The 17,093-nt window shown below is 43.9% G+C and overlaps 1 protein-coding gene across 3 annotated transcripts; it reads right to left on the minus strand.

Moving 5' to 3' along the window:
* Positions 1 to 352: 352 nt before the first annotated feature.
* On the minus strand, positions 353 to 10,898 carry LOC308226291 (protein 4.2-like). Of its 3 annotated transcripts, none has more exons than XM_080627917.1 (13): positions 10,732 to 10,898; positions 8,638 to 8,823; positions 7,715 to 7,924; positions 7,040 to 7,158; positions 6,200 to 6,319; positions 5,616 to 5,793; positions 5,106 to 5,244; positions 4,617 to 4,720; positions 4,066 to 4,308; positions 2,536 to 2,856; positions 2,064 to 2,224; positions 1,498 to 1,631; positions 353 to 616 (listed from the first exon to the last, which is right to left on the minus strand). In XM_080627917.1, the coding sequence occupies exons 1-13, from the start codon at positions 10,739 to 10,741 to the stop codon at positions 466 to 468; spliced, it is 2,076 nt and encodes a 691-aa protein (XP_080484043.1). In that variant the 5' UTR covers positions 10,742 to 10,898; the 3' UTR covers positions 353 to 465. The 3 variants fall into 3 exon arrangements, with proteins under 3 accessions (XP_080484043.1, XP_080484042.1, XP_080484044.1); XM_080627916.1 differs by having other exon boundaries at positions 7,715 to 7,945; positions 10,732 to 10,895; XM_080627918.1 differs by lacking the exon at positions 4,066 to 4,308 and having other exon boundaries at positions 7,715 to 7,945.
* Between the last annotated feature and the right edge of the window lie 6,195 nt (positions 10,899 to 17,093).

Below are 17,093 nucleotides of genomic sequence, written 5' to 3' on the forward strand. Positions count from 1 at the left end.
TAACCTTAGAGAAAAGTGAACTATCTTTCTCTTTACTGTTTCCTCAGAAAGCAGTAGAAAATACTATTTACTACTTTGCCAGTGTCAAGGATCTGTAGGGGAATAATAGTATTTCTCTAGAGAAATGTTACATCTGTCATCACTTTAAAGTTCTAGGATATTCCTTTTTGCCATGGTAGGGAAAAATGGCTAAGCAGTGGTGGGTTCAGCACATATGCATGGTGAGAAATGCAGCATTTGCTTGAGCATTTACCCCACCTTTGCCACAGTAAGGTCGAGCTTAAAAACTGGAAAGTAGGCATAGTGGCAGATGGAAGAGAGTTGGGTTTGTACAAATAATCAAAGTCAGTCATAATTTTAAATATCTTTAATTCAGCTGTTAACATCTATGCTTGCCTGAGACCAGGGCACAGATCATGACCGCTCTTCTGTAAAAGGACAGCAGGATCTGTTCTAAATTGGGCATTAGGCAGTTGCAATGTTGATAGTTTTGTAGCTCTTCAGGTTCTGGAGTTGAAGGCAGGTAAGATGTGCAGTGAGTCTTCTGGGCCCGGCTTGGGTGGGGGTGAACGGGATTTGCAGCTGTTGAGTGCTTTGAGGTTGCACAGAGCCCAACCTGAAAGGTGAGAAGGGATTATACAGGAAGTGCACCTCTTTGTACTTCTAGTTCCCAGCCCAGGAGATGCGTTTGCTCGACACAAGTGTGGGGCCAGAAAAGGAAAGGGGGTTGGGCAGGGAAGGTGGCAGGTAGTGGTTACCTGAACTACCCCAATGGAACTGTGATGTGGTGATGGTTTGGGGAGGGATATATGTCAGGAGGGTTGAATTCCACATGGAGTCATCTAAGGTTGCCTTGCCCTAATGCAGCTTCTTGAGAGCAGTGTGTGTGTAGGCAGGGTTAATGCCTTTTTGGGTGACTCAGCTAAGCCAGGTTTGTCTGGTTCTTCAGAGAAGGAGAAGACACTGTTAAAATTGTACCCAGGGACTGTCTTTATTGCTGACAGTGGGTAGTATGTGGAAAGATACGTCACAAATAGTATAGTTTCACCCCATTCACGTATGTTCATGTGGCTTTCTGAAAAACAATTGATTTCTCAGCAGCAAATAATTTCTCAATTTTGTATCTCATTTCAGCAGCCTATAACTGTTGTCTTATTTAATGTGTATTTCTCCCTAGGTCTTCTGGTACTTCTCGTTACCCTTCTTGTTGGCAGGGAGCTTTTCTTCTGCTCTCTAGGCTTTTGGGGTTGAAGCTTTTACAAATGTCGTACTGACTTCAACTTATGTATTATGCATCTGTTGAAAGTTCTGTTACCTGGATTTTCTCCTCCTCAGTGAAAACCTTCTGTATTATCTGTAAATAAAGGACGGGATGCCTGGGGCTTTCATGCTGCTGTAGTCTCTTCCTGCCATGTTGTTGCTTGCTTAGTTTTGAGGACATCCTTTCCTGCACAAGGGTTTCTTTAGCTGTTCTTAGATACTTCAGTTTGCACTTACTTGTACTTTCTTTGTCTGTAAATGAGCCCTCGCCCTGCAACCACTATCACACACTTCTCCAGGGGTTCGGTGAGAGGGTTCAGGAGGCCGATCTTCGCTGTGCTTGGCTGATACTGTACCATATTTTCTGGAAACTGTTGGAAGAAGGAAATGAGCTGAAACTGAGAAGGAAAGAGATTCTTCTGTGGTTAAAGGGAGAGCTATTATTTTTTTTTTTTGGTGAGAGGTTTCAGTCTGAGCTGCCAGTTGCCAGAAGGGGCAAAGTCCAGCTTACTTTCTTCTTGACTATGGTATTCTGCTGTAGTTCTGTTCTGCATCATGTGATTTCCATACTGATGAGTGAGTTGGGAGTCATTGGGATTTCCTTATGCTCACACTTAGACAAGGTAGAAGAGGTAGTACTGTATACAACAATGTGGCAGAACTCACCTTTCCCAAACTGATGTCTCAGTGCTTTGAAAAAAGACAGCCTGAGGAGAGCTACTCAACCCAGCAGATTTTTTTTTCTCTTTATGACTATGAAAGCTGTTTTCTCATTACTGCAGTAACAGAACAACTGATCTAACCTCAATAGTGAGAGCGGGATCACAAATGATGATCTCCTCTTGTGCAAAGTATATGTAGAAGGAGTCCTCGTCTTTCAATATGGCAGTCAGCCTAAGCAGATGGTCCTGTCCCAATTCTTCTTTGTACTGTGAGTAAGGCACAAAGACTTGCAGGTTGTTAGCTGGAATACAGAATAGTGAAATACAGATGACAATGCAGATGATAAGTACTATTTGGTGTTAGGCTGCATAGTGCCTAGGAGTGTTTAATGCGCGATATTGTACTAAAAGCCGCAGCATTTAAAAGCTTAAGTGATCCCAACTGCATTTGCAGATTCAAAATTTCTTTAAGTTGACATTGACAAATGTTTTATTTCTGTCCTCTACAATCAACTATTTGGGAACCTTTTGTAAAGTTATGGCTAAATGCATTTTTCCTGAAGTGAGAGGACTAGACACACTTTTCTAGTCATGCACCCAGTAGAATCCTTACCTTCATTGCTTCTCAGGGTAAAATGAAACTCTTCCTTCCAAAGTTGGGTAACAGGAACACCATTATAACGTAGAGACTGGGCCCCAAGTAGCAGGTGAGTAGCCTTTTCTCCATCACTGTGGTTAAATACTTCAATGGAAAGCGGAACATCTTGTCCCCGTAGCAGAGAATTCCGCAGTTGGAGGTGGATGAAGAGGTTAACTGGCTCTTCAAGGGCAGTAGGAATGAAGCTAAACTGTGTTTTGCTGCTGCTGCTAATTGTCTCAAGCTTCTTTATCTTTGTGTAGGCTTTGTCAAGTACTACTTTTTCCTGAAGAGAGCCTGTCACAAGGGAGCACATATTTTAGAATTCTTTACTAGTGTGAAACAGTAAATGCAGAAGGATGGCATTGAATTATCCTGGCAGTACTGTAGATAACTGTTTGTATCTTTATAGAGAGCCTGCTGTGCTTCAGTTGGAGCAGATTGAGAATTTCAGCTGACAGGACAGTCATTGGATGTACCTGAAAGATTCTATTAGGAAAAGTTTGCCTTAGTTTTTAAAGCACCTTGGTGCTAACGTCTGTCAGAATAAAAGAATAAGTTGCCTTTTCAGCTATAGCTGTAGCTAGGGCACAGGACTATGTTGTGATGGACTGCAGCCAAGGAGACAACATGCCATGGTCTAAGATGGGATGGTAGGGTTGGGTAAGGGAAATAGCACTCAGTAATAGATTCTGAAGGGGGGGCTACTTTTCGAGGGAGGGATCTAGACAGTATCTGGAAGTAGTCCTTTTCAGGAAGCTGGAGTCTGAAATATATATATTACAGAGATAATGGGAAGTGAAGATACAGAGTGTACAGGTAACAGAAATCAGGAAAGGTTTTCCAGACAAGAAAGTACCTGTTGAAAGGTCTTGCTCTTGAGAGAACTCATTAATGCAATGAATCATAGAATCATAGAATAGTTAGGGTTGGAGAATGAAATTTGTTTATGACTTCTGTAGACAGCAAGAATAAGGTGTCCTTGTGCCACTCAGAAAGGGGAAGTAGTGAGAAGTGGATGATCCTAATGCTCTGGTACAGCTCTGCTCTCTAGTCCTTCACTGTTCGTTTGTAATGCTGGCAGAGAAAATGTGTTCAACCACTTGCCTACCCTATACTGTTCAGCCTGGAGAAGAGAAGACTGCATGGAGACCTCATAGCAGCCTTCCAGTATCTGAAGGGGGCCTACAGGGATGCTGGGGAGGGACTCTTGATAGGGGACTGTAGCAAGAGGACAAGGGGTGATTGGCTTAAAGTGAAGTGGAGGAAGTTCAGGTTAGCTAGAAGGAAGAAATTCTTCACTGTGCGGGTGGTGAGGCACTGGAATGGGTTGCCCAAGGAAGTTGTGAATGTTCCATCCCTGGCGGTGTTCAAGGCCAGGTTGGACAGAGCCTTGGGTGACATGGTTTAGTGTGAGGTGTCCCTGGCCATAGCAGCGGGGTTGGAACTAGATTATCTTAAGGTCCTTTCCAACCCTAACTATTCTGTGATTTTATGATTCTATACCTTCAGGATACTTGTAGTTGTGTGTGATATCCTCACAGCGTTCACTGTCCACACTCTTGGTGCTGATGTTGTTGCCAGTGTACTTTGTGCTACTGAGAGCTGGCTTGAGGGTGTCATCTGTTTTTTGTATCCAGACCTGACACTTGGCATTGATGGCAGCAAAGAAGTAGCAGACATCATAATCAGCTTCTGTGTCCCCTTCCTTGATGGCTTGAACAGGGGCTGGCCCACAGAAGGATGGACCTGAAGAGAAATTGTGGCCTAGCTAAGACTCAGATGCTTTACCAACTGGACCCATGCCTAGTTTAGACTAGGAGTGGTGAAGTATCTGGTTTTGGAAATCATTAGGGAGCAGTGCTATGATAGAGCTCTTAGAGATACACAAACCAAACAGATGAATGATGATTTAGTGCTTAAATTCAACACGGTGAGTCTCTGTCCTTTTGCATCCTTCCACTGGAAGTTGGGAAGGAAGGAATATTGAACTGCTTTATTTGTTCACCACTCCACTCCCACCTCTGTACCTCCCCAAGCCCATCTTTGATATTTACCTTTGCTTTTTTCCTGGCAGGTGGCATCCAGTGCCTGCCACCCACTGTATTCTGGTAGCAAGTCTGCTCGAGCCATCCAGCATTCATTCCAAACATGGAAGGTCCTGCAGGAAACAGCATCATGTGCTTATACCAAGGGACTAAGATCTGAGGTACAGTAAAGTTTTAGCCAAACCACAGCCAATTAATGCTCCTTTGAAAGAGCTCAGTGCATGCTGAGGAGTGCAGAGACCAGGGGTTTTGACACAAATGGAGTCTCTCCAGCTGGACTGGAGACTATCATTCTTCCTTTGCGGGCCCTAGTAATAGGGTGCTTTTCAGTTTGGGTTGTGGTGATTTCTCAAGAACAGGTCATGTAGAGAGGATTTCAGCTGAGCTGTCTCCTAACCACCTCCTTGCAGCTGTTTACCTCTTTCTTTCCCCCCCCCGTCACTTCCTAGATACAGGTATTGTCTCAGATTTGTGCTTGGGCCCTGCCATATTTCTTACCAGACACGGGCATTCTTGTCTTGTGTTAGGAGTGTCCCATCTTCATCATAATACTCATCCACACTCAGGCTGCTGTTAGTGTTGTGAGCCCATGTAAAGCCTGTGACCACCCTGGTGGGAATTCCCAGGCACCTTAAAACTGTGCAGAAGAAAGAGCTGTGAATCAGTTGTACATCCTGCCCTAAGGGTCCTCTAGTGATGTAAAGCGTTTTTTGGTGCTAGGCCTATTAGGAATGGCACCATGCCTGCTGCTTGGACTTCGCAAGAGGCATTGCACCTCAGGAAATAAGCTGTCATAGGTGTGTTCAGTGAATGCTGTGTACTGATACTCTTCTATCTTAGAGGTAGCAATGCTGAATGTTGTTGAAGAAACTCTGAGGATCTGCCTCTCACCTAAAAATTAAAGGTTATTTTACTGGGTTCTGTGTCAATCCAAGAACTTAGGCGTATGCTAGAGATTCTGCAAATAAGGCTTTGCTCAGCACAGAATTCTTTGAATCACCACTATACCTGAACACATGACTGCAGCAAACACCCAGCACTGCCCATAGCGGACAGGCTTGCACTGCGATGCAACCCACTGCCGGAGGATGGGACCGCTCCCCAGCCACTTGGAAGGGGGTGTCCCATTAAAGTATTGCCCAGTCCCGCATTCTGTCAGGATTCCTCTAAACTCATCACAGTTCAGCTGCAGAGAAGGAGGAGAGAAAGATGAATTAAGGAATTGCCTTTCTTTGATAAGTATACCTCCTCCTGTTCCCTAAAGCTACCCCCAAGGCAGATGAAACCAAAAGGATGTTTTGTGCAAAGAATGAAGGTTGTGACTGTGCAGTAGAGGTACAGCAGCTTCCCCTGAGATTTATTCCGTAAGTGTACTGCCATTGCTAAGAAATTCCTGCAGCCCTACTTGTTTGCTGCAGGAATATCAGGAAGGGCTGGAGTTGGGCAGGAGGTGTTGTTCGGAAGAGCCCTGAGAAGGCTGCTTCTTTGGTCAGTGCATTGTGTCGCCATAAACTGGAATTGAGAGATGCTGGACTTCACTCTGTATTAGGGCCTTCTCTGCTAGGGTCAGGGCTGCTGGCAGCTGTCCTTACCATGGCAGCAACTGTGCGGCAGATGTAAACAGGGTTCTTGCGCTGGATATGATCCTTGTCTTGATGGCGTTCACCTACATCCAGCAGTGTGAAGCAGATGTCAACAATGTCCTCCTCAAACTGAAATAAGAACACATCATTTCGGAAAATTTAGACTTAACATTTGTTCTCTGGAGTCCCTGCAAGGATTTGTAACTGCAGATTATTTCTCTCTTTATGTTGATAGTCTTATAGAAGTGGGATGTAGAGAAGAGGTCCAGGCAGAGATTTGGAGAGGGAGCACAACATACTAAAGGCAGACTTGCAGCTTTATTAAAGCAAGGTGAGAAATGCATTAGCATGATACTGCATTCCCTGACTGAGGGGAATTGATGCTTTTCTGAAGCACTATCCAGGTTGACACAGATACTTTTTTGAGTCTGGTGCACTGAAATGGAATGAAGTCCTTTTCTAATCACTGTCTGTATCAGATACCTTGGGCAGATTGGAAGATCTACTTGTCTGCACTTTGCCTGTAAAATAGAGAAAGTAACTAAGCTTTGTTAAATGCTTTTGTATCTGTTGATAAAGGAAGGCACTCAAAGCCCAGATATAGATCAATGCATTTCTTCATAGAGGACAGCCTGAGAAGGTAGCTAAAATTACATATACTGGTTTATGGGACTTCATACACAGATCCATGTTCTCCTGCACAGTCTTAGACAAAGACAGGGAGTACAGAGTGCATGTTCTTTCATCAAAGCCACAGTATGGAAATGAATGGCATGTACACAGGAGATACGCATCCTTCCTTTGCTGGTGGGTATAAGAGGGCACAGACATACTGGACCTCTTGCTTACCTGACTGAAGTCCCAAGGTTGTGCTAGGACTGCGTTTTCTGTCCCCCAGTAGATGACACCGTCTTGGTTTAAAATGTACTCCTGCCTTTGTGCCTCATTAGCCAAGAACACCTCATCATCTAGATTAGAAGAAAAAAACATCAGGAAGAGATGCACTTGCATCTCTCTTACACCAGCAGATTCCACTACACTCCAGGGACTTCAGCAGTCCCTGGCATTGTGCACTGAAAAATACCACAAATGCTGATTCAAACAGGAAAGAAGAATTTCATTGTCTTATCTGTTTACTTGTTTGAAAAAGTTTCTCCAGACCTAGGCTATTGCACTAGCTGGCTCTTACTCTCCTGGCTGTTGTTGACTTCTCTATTCCTAAAAAACATACAGTGGTTGTAATCAGACCAATTATATTCTTGACTCATCTTAAAATCTTTATTACAGGAGGACAGGGCTCTGGCAGTGGAGTACTCCAGGAAGGGGCAGAAGTGCTGAGGCAGGCAGCTTTGAGCTTTTATTAGCCCTTACTCCTTGCTAAGGTGCTATGAGGAAGGGGCAGGAGTGGCGGTCAGTGCTAGGTGAGTCAGCCTCAGCCTCCATGAAGGCAGAGTGCCAGAGCTCAAAAGCTGGTTTTGTGAAGTGACTGATCCTATCCTGCCTTTACTGTTTCTGACCACATACCTTGGCACCATGGATTAAAGAGAAGGGTGAAGTTGCCCAGGAGATGGTCAGACTTGGAGGCATGTAAAAGCAGATTATACTGGCCAATGGGAGCATTGGCAGGCGTGTTCACAGAGATGGTCCAGAAGCATGGGTCCTGTTCTTCCAGTGCTGCACTCCACTGTTTCTTGTCTCCCAGGCTGGAGATGGGAAATTCAGTCTGGGTTCCATCTGCTTTAGAAGGATGGGATCCTGCAGCCAAAGAGAGCTGGTTGCGTCTATTCCAGACACGCATCCTCACCCCATGCAAACTGCAGGGACTAGATCTGGAGCCGTGACTCTCCTTTCTTATGAGAGAGTCTTAACCCTTTAGCAGTTTAATGCCTAGTGGATCTCCTTAAGGTTAGTACTGTGCTCAGACCTCCATGTTTGAAAATGGGATGTGTATTTCATAGATTTGTAAAAACCAGGAACAACCAGAATGGCGCAGACCTGCTGCTGCTGGATTTCAGTGTCTTGTAACAAAAGTCACAGCCAGATGTTCAGATTATGCTAAAACAAGCTGGGGCTGAATGCTGCTACCTTTCTCAGAGGTCTTACTAGGAAACACTCTGTAACAGCAGACATCTGTAACAGGCTAGCTAAGTTTGAACGTTCCTAAACCATTCCTCTCCAGGAGAAAGGAGAGATCCCATGAGTACTTTCAAATCAGAGAGTAGTGAACGTGCACTGGTTATTGTGCTGCAGTGTCTCTTCTGGAAAGTGGTTTAATTTTGACCCTGCAGTCGCAGCAGCAGGAGACTCTTCTCTGCCTTAGATAAACAGTTAACTGGCCTCACTTCTAAATTTGGGCACCCCTGTCCAGCTCTGGACATGGCTTTTGCCACCAGCTCTGTTCTTAAGGTGGAGAAGCAGAGCTCTGATAGCAATGGTAATGATGTTACCTGTCTGTACTATGAGGAGGGTCCTCTTCAGCAGCCACAGGTAGTTGTGTATTGGAGCTGAGAAGCATACAGTGATAGTGAATGGCTGCCCTCGCCTCACCATAAGCCTTTCAGTGCTGATTTCTTCTGTGTGATGGTTATTGTTGTTCATTGTGACCTTGAAATCACATTTTTTGATGCTCAGACCTGTAGCATGAGAAGATATAGAATGAGTTTGGGGCTGTGAGCTGCCCACAGTCTGGCTCTGGACCACATCCTGAGACACACAAGCAACTGATCATGTGTTTCTCCACTCAGAGAGTGACCCCCTACCTTTGAGACTTTCGGCCAACTAACTGTAAGGGCCTTCTCTGTGAACTTAGTTGTTCTTTTGTCAAGTGGCTAATGAGCTGCCTTTGCTTATACCTTAGGATCAGTAAGTGAACCAAGTGATGATACAAAAGCTCTTTCCTGCTCAGGAAAGGACATAGAATAGGCCTGAGCATTCATATGGTATAGATGTATGTTAGTATTGAGCATGCACTGCGACTGCAATTGGAGTCTTGTTCTCTGTACTCAAGGGCACAGATGGCACTCAAAGCAGCATCTCTCCGCATGGTTACATGATTGAAATTGTGCACAGGAGACAAGCTATTACACACCACTTGCAGTGTGGCTGTGAGCTCTTCCAGCAGTTACTGTACTGTGTACGTCTGATATGCACAAAGAACAACAGCTGGTGCAAACCACTGCTGGTTCGAATGTAATGTGCCAATATAGTCCTGGAACTATACTGGATCACAGCAAGTCAGACATGTTTTCCTTCTTTGCACCACATACAATTATCAGTCTCACACCCAGAGCTGCAGGAGGCAAAAGAGCTCCTCCTCCAGTGCATCATACACATCATACATGCTTTTGTCCAGCACCAAAAGAGAGGAAAAAATTGTCACAATTTCAAGCACCCAATTTGATGCTCAGTGGCTGTACTGAGATCATGTGCTTGCACTTGTCTTACAGTTTTGCTGCTGGTCTTAATATTTCCGGACTTCTTGCTGAGAAGCAGATAACACTTTTTTTTCTCAGCTTTGGGATCATGCTGACCTCACTTATCTCTTCATCTTTCAACTCATCAGTTAGATCCTTGAACCTGTGTTTTGTAAACTGCTGTCTGTTACATGACACATTCTGTCACTTACTCTGCCTTGCTGGCCTAGGCTCTCCCTTTGTCTAAAAGAAAAATAATCCGCAGAGCATTCCCCTGCTGTCTAAAGCCATTGCTCCTGTGTTAAAGCCGCAGTGAGTACTCTTTGCGGTTATCAGTGGTTTGCTCTGTTCTTACATCTGACTTGCCTTGTCCTCTGCATTGATACCTTCTCCTGTTGCTATTGTTTCTTCTGTGTTTGTTGTGTTTTGTTTTTCCAACACTAATTTTGTCATGTGTTGTTTTCAGTGAATGATTCTAGTCTGTCTTTCAGATCCCTTTATGACTGTCCCAGCTCGTAGCTCTGCACCACTTTAAGCTTTACAGAGCCAGCTCTGACCTTACATATTTTCTTCTTCTTGATGAATATGTCTGTTCTGGCTATCTTGTAGGCTGGTGAGTCATTTGTAGACTGGTGAGTCATATGCAGTCTGGCTCCTTTTTTTTCATATGACTTTTCATACGACTTTTTTGTGGATCTAACTTTCTTCAAAGGTTGCTTGGAACCTAGACTGTCTCCTTGCTCAAGTAGCTAAAATACTTCATAATCTCTCTGCTTCAGTTTTGTTGTTTGGCTTACCTTCCCCATCTCCTGCCCCCATCCCCAGTGTTAAGGATAACTCACTTGCCTTCGCTTGTAAACTTTCAGATGTCTGCCTTAGCTGCTTCTTCCTACTTCTCTCAAACCCCCCTTAGGCATTGATACCAGCTTTTGTTTGCTCCCCCTTTTTGGGCAGTGCTCTGTGTGAATTGAGTTCCCTTAGCCTTTAGAGAATTTCCTTGGCTCTTGCCCTGTAAGAAGCTCAACTCTTTTACAAAACTCATGAACACTGTCTTGGAGCAGGGACAGTTGCTTTACCTGACAAACAACCGGCAAATGCTTGGGACTAGCCAAAGTGATTTTTGCTTACCTTGACCCATGTCTAGTTCCCCGTACTGTGAAGGTCTTCAGCTTCTCTTGCTCTGATGGGCAATGGCTCCTTCCTTCAGCTTTCTTTCAAAATTATCCACTTGCAGAGTTGTTTGCTCAATTTCTTTATATGCGGTGGGACGTGATGCAGAGACCTCTCCTTCAGCTTATCTTGCTGGCCTGCTGTGCAGATGTTGAGGACTCTTATCTCTCAGACCACACTAGAAACTCACAGAAAGGGGTAGCTTCCTACATACAGATGAGGCTAAATTCCACAGTGGGATGTGAAGTCTTTAAAGACAGCCAGTGACAATATATTTCAAGAGCATTGGAGATGCCAATGTAGAAAAGAGAGTAGGAAATTCAAATCTTAATTTGTCTCTAAACAATGCAAGGAATGCACTTCTAATGTAAGTGCTGAAAAGCTGCTCTCCAACATTGGCACCAAACTGTTTAGCTCCTAAACCCTTCAAGGAGTAAAAACCAAAGTTCAATACATCCATTGACCTTGTGCCTAATTGAGAAAAGTGAAACCACTTCAAAATGAGGAAGCCTGTTAACCAGTTTTTGCAAAGTGTGGATGCTGTCTTGAGTGAGACTTGTCACAAAATCATAGAATGGCTGAGCTTGGAAGGGACCTCTGGAGGTCGTCTTGTCCCAATCTCTTGCTGAGAAAGGCCACATAAAGCTGGTTGGCCAGGACCATGTCCAGATGATGGCTTTTGAGTATCTCTAAGGATGGAGATTGTGTCAGGGCAACCTGTGCCAGCACTCAGTCACCCTCACAGTGAAAAAGCATTTCCAGTTAGTGCCCATTGCCTCTGGTCCAGTCACGGGGCACCACTGAAAAGAGCCTGGCTTTGTCCTCTTCACTCACACTTCCGTTATTTATATACACATGGATAAGATTCTCCCCATGTCTTCTCCAGGCTGAACAGTTGCAGCTCTCACAGACTTTCCTCATACATGAGGTGCTTCAGTCCCTTCATAATGTTTGCTGAACTGTCTCCAGTATGTCCATGTCTCTTGTACGCCAGTTGTGGCCTCAGCAGTGCTCAGTAAAGAGAACGGATCATGTCCCCTGACCTGCTGGCAATACTTTACCTAATGCACCCCAGGATATCATTAGCCTTCTTTGTGACAAGGACACATTGCTGCCTTATGTTAGCTTTGACTTTCATTAGGAAGCATGGAGGTCACCAGATTTGCAGAAATTGAGAAACAATAAATGTAAGCACACTGGGGAGATATTTCAGTAAACTCTGAGTTTATTGTTAACATAGTGTCACAGAATCATAGAACAGTTAGGGTTGGAAAGGACTTTAAGATCATCCAGTTCCAACCCCCCTGCCATGGCCAGGGAAACCTCGCACTAAACCGTGTCACTCAAGGCTTTGTCCAGCGCAGCCTTGAACACCATCAGGAATGGAGCATTCATAGCTTCCCTGGGCAACCCATTCCAGTGCCTCACCACCCTCACAGTAAAGAACTTCTTCCTTATATCCAATCTAAACTTTCCCTCTTCAAGTTTTAACCTATTACCCCTTGTCCTATCACTACAGTCCCTGATGAAGAGTCCCTCCCCAGCATCCTTATAGGCCCTTTCAGATACCAGAAAGCTGCTCTGAGGTCTCCACGCAGCCTTCTCTTCTCCAGGCTGAACAGCCCCAACTTTCTCAGCCTGTCTCCATCCTGGAGGTGCTCCAGTCCCCTGATCATCCTTGTGGCCTCCTCTGCACTTGTTCCAACAGTTCCATGTCCTTTTCATGTTGAGGACACCAGAACTGCACACAATACTCCAAGTGAGGTCCCACAAGAGCAGAGTAGAGGGGCAGGATCACCTCCTTCGACCTGCTGGTCACGCTCCTCTTGATGCAGCCCAGGATACGGTTGGCTTTCTGGGCTGTGAGCGCACACTGCAGCCGGCTCATGTTCATTTTCTCATCGACCAACACCCCCAAGTCCTTCTCCACAGGGCTGCTCTGAATCTCTTCTCTGCCCAACCTGTAGCTGTGCCTGGGATTGCTCCGATCCAGGACCTTGCACTTTGCATGGTTAAGTTTCATAAGGTTGGCATCAGCCCACCTCACAAGCGTGTCAAGGTCCCTCTGGATGGCATCCCTTCCCTCCGGCGTATCAACCGAACCACACAGCTTGGTGTCATCGGCAAACTTGCTGAGAGCGCACTCAATCCCGCTGTCCATGTCACCGACAAAGATGTTGAACAGGACCGGTCCCAACACCGATCCCTGAGGGACACCACTCATTACTGGTCTCCAGGTGGACATCGAGCCATTGACCACAACTCTTTGCGTGCGGCCATCCAGCCAGTTCTTTGTCCACCGAGTGGTCCATCTATCAAGTTGCTGTCTTTCCAATTTAGGGACAAGGATGTCATGTGGGACAGTGTCGAAGGCTTTGCACAAGTCCAGGTAGATGTTAGCTGCTCTACCCCATCCATCAGTTCCGTAGCCCCATCATAGAAGGCCACCAAATTGGTCAGGCAGGATTTCCCCTTAGTGAAGCCATGCTGGCTGTCACCAAGCACCTCCTTGTTTTTCATGTGCCTTAGCATGCCTTCTAGGAAATCTGCTCCAAGATTTTGCCAGGCAGAGAGGTGAGACTGACTGGTCTGTAATTCCCTGGGTCCTCCATTTTCCCCTTCTTGAAAATGGGGGTTATATTTCCCTTTTTCCAGTTATTGAGAACTTCACCTGACTGCCATGATTTTTCAAATATGATGGCCAGTGGCTTAGCAACTTCATTCACCAGCTTCTTCAGGACCCGCAGATGGATTTCATCAGGTCCCATGGACTTGTGCACATTCAGGTTCTTAAGATGCTTTCGAACCAGATCCTCTGCTACAGTGGGCCTAAGATCTTCATTCTCACAGTGCCTGTGTCTGCCTTTCAAGACTTGGGCAGTGTAGGTGGAGCATTTGCCAGTGAAGACTGAGGCAAAGAAGTCATTAAGAACCTCAGTCTTCTCCTTCTGACATTTTTAAATGTAAGTTTTAAAGTGTGTGGTTTTAGTAAGTGTCTAACTTTTTTATATAAACAGCTACGTGAGGTATGTAATGCCTGGTTTGTGCTCGTAATCAAGCCTCCGCTTTCTTTGCGCGTTTTTTTGGTACACACGTGTGGCTGCGTATAGGATAGTGCCATCTCTTGGTCAACTCGGTAACTGCAAGTAATATTCGTTAAGTGGTATGCACGTTGAAAACTGTGAAGAGCTACCTATTGCCCTTTTTGTTCTTTCATTACACGGAAAAGGGCTAAAAATGCCTATTAAAAAAGTTAGCGCTCAAAAGAGACTCCTGTATCCAGTGCTCAGGTGCTTGTACTGGCATTCCATCTGGTGAGGATTTGCAGTCCTAGTTTCGATAGCTGAGGTTTTCTATCCAAGATCTGAGAGAAGGAAATGAGTTGGCCACTACAGAGCTCAAAATATTTAGCAGAAGTGCTGATATTTCCTACTGATAAATCACCTTTCTTTCTGTCTGGAATATGGGGTTCTCATATGTTGATTTTTTTTTTCAGTTGTCAGTTGTTTCACCTGTTAGTTTAACTGCCATTCATATCTGATCCAACACTTGTGTTTGGCAAAGGCAAACCTGAAACATGGTCTTCATTACTGATGGTACTAAAATGGTGCAGTCATTTCTGTATCTTGCAATTGTAAGTGTACTGTGAAAAGTTGAGTTTGGATTGGTTCACCTGTTTTACTCTATAACTTGCAACCAGCAATTTGCATGTCTCTGTGCAGGCTATCCAAACTTTCGGGTGTGTTGATAGGTATTTCTGATGTGCACATACAAGAATTTGTATTCTTTATATTTTGGTGGTTAAAAGGTGGTCACACTGGCACTTTGGAGTAGTATTTCTTCCATGCACTCAGCATAACTGTATTTGGAATTTTGCGCAAAGGTTCTCCTCTCTTACTGGTTGCCTAACTTCAGTATGTTGTCTGTTGATAATGTTCTGTGTCAGGAAGTGGTCAAATTGACAGCCCTTCAGATACAGTGTAGCTCTACTGTATAGATTCCCCAAAGCTGTTGCCCTAAGATCTTCCAGCAAAGAAGATCAGACACTTCAGAAAAATAGGCGTTGGCTTTTGGTTTTTTGATTTGAACTGTACAGGGCAAATTCAATAACCTTTTGACTTACTTTGTCTTGCAGATTTGTTGGAAGGGTGATTCTTTCATATGCTTTCCACATAGCTATTACTTACATATTTCTGGCTCCATAAAGTAGCAACTTATCTTTGTGGGAGCTCCAGGAATAAGCATTCGTTATGACATTCTTTTGAAAAGACTGGGTTTGGTTTTTTTCCCTGCAAAATCCACCTCTCCTGTAAGTCCTCAGTGATCTCTCCAGTCACAAAGTCAACTTGAAATCAGGTTTATTTTTCAGACTTCCTTTTATTCAAGAAGTCAAAGCATATAAACTCGAGCTGTCCTTTATTATAATATGGATTCTGGTCCATTGTCCTGCACAAGTGCTACTTGTGAACATAATTAGTCATGCATTTAACACATATTAATCATGCTTCTGATACGTGCCATTGTCTATAAACAATGCAGTTGTGATCGATCAACATTCTGCTTATGCTGATTTAAATCCCTGAACTTGAAGATGCAATAGCATCAGTGTTAGCGTGTGTAACCTCATGTACCCAATATCCATGATATCAACTAGGTGAATTCCTTTCTTTGTTATAAGGATTCAGTAAGAATTAACCTTTACTCACTCACAGTTATCCACGTCCAAACCTATACTTGTCTCTAAAATGCAACAAAAGCAGAAGCATGTGCAACTTGCTAAACTGGATCAGGATGGAGGTTCATCCAGTGTAGTCTATCTTCTGATGATACCCAGTGCCAGATTCCTCAGATGAATGTGCATGAGCTTCACCCCCACCAAGTGAGGCATTATCTTGTAGTTGAATTTCAAGACTGAGTATGTTGTGATAATGCAAGATTTAATACCACTCTGGGCATTATTATTAGTGATAAATATTCTTTGTAGTAGTCCCCTCCTGTCTACTTTGCAGTCTAACATCATTAGTAGGAATCATAGAAACACAAGGGGCTGTAGTCTCAGTTGAGCTGTTTGTTTATACTGAGGTCTCCTTCTGCAGTTGACATGGCTGATCTGATGTAACACTCTGTGTGATGGCATACTAAAAATTGCTTTCCTGCTGTGCATTTACCAAGCTGAATTTCACTGATTGTTATACTGTCATCCGTTTTGCCTTGTTTGGGACTCTCTGAAGTTCCTGATTGTTTTTTAGCCCTCAGTAATTTAAAAGGCTATATGTTGTGAGTAGATTTTGCACCCTTTTTGCACTCAGTTCTTGCACTGCTTCTTTTGAAAAAAATCATCCAGGTCTAAGCAAGTGTTGTCACTCTTCTGCATCTGCTGCATCCCTGACATGCTCATAGAAATTGAAAGGAAAAGTGACCCATAGGATCCTGGAAAGTGTCTGTCCTGGCTGGATATTACTGCATTATTATCTTTATAGTGCTTGGGGATTCTTGGTGTTTTACAGGTCCAAACGTAAATCCATAAATATCTAATTTTTATTACCTGTAAAAATAGAAGCTTAAAATGTTACCTGAGCATATTTAATAACTGTGTCTCTTTCTGAATATTGTGATAGCAGGATTTCCCTTTTATTGTGTCTATGTTTTCAGCTCTGACATGGCACATCCGTGAATTAGATGTGAATTTTCCTTTTTGGTGGAATTTCTTGTTTCTTTAGAGCAAGAAGAAATGTTTATATTGTGACTACTTCTGTTTCATCTTTTATTGCAATCAGTACCCTGTGCATTCAGTACACAGTGATAGATACCAGGTGGTAAAGTAACTGTATTTTTAACCTGTAAAAGAGTAGTAGTTTAATTGACTGGCTGAATCAAGGCTCAGGAAGCTTAGATCAGGAGAACAGAATGGTTCTGGGACTGTTTTTAATATCTTTCAAAGCCTACTCATAGTATGAATGTGTCATGTCTGCCAGTGCTCTCTTGATCTTTTTTGAGTGATCTGAACGGAATGTGGGCTGCGTCAGCCTCTTGGACGTGCTAAGATTTAAACTGTGTATTTATAAAGAAAAATGCTGATAATTAGCCGTATTTTACTCCACCAACACCCACTGAGTTCTGACTAAGGGCTAAATGAAGATTGTAGGTTTGGCAAAAGCTATTTAAATGCTGCTTTGGGCACTTACACATTTTTCTCTGTACTAACAATTAGTTTAATTGAATAGTTCTCTTATGTCCAACACAGGAAGAATGTGTATTTCTTGTACATGGCACTGGCCAGATCTGCATTTTAACACTGAAACTGAGCTGAGTGTGCTTGC

This window comes from Psittacula echo (assembly GCF_963264785.1).
Source record: "Psittacula echo genome assembly, chromosome: 12".
In the NCBI taxonomy this organism is placed as follows: Eukaryota; Metazoa; Chordata; class Aves; order Psittaciformes; family Psittacidae; genus Psittacula; species Psittacula echo.

Excerpts from the sequence above, each read along its gene's own strand:
- LOC308226291 (XM_080627916.1), bottom strand. Across the intron at positions 6,320-7,039 it reads AACCTTGGGACTTCAGTCAG|TTTGAGGAGGACATTGTTGA; the intron begins GTAAGCAAGAGG and ends TTCTTATTTCAG. Across the intron at positions 4,309-4,616 it reads CTGCCAGGAAAAAAGCAAAG|GTCCATCCTTCTGTGGGCCA; the intron begins GTAAATATCAAA and ends ATTTCTCTTCAG.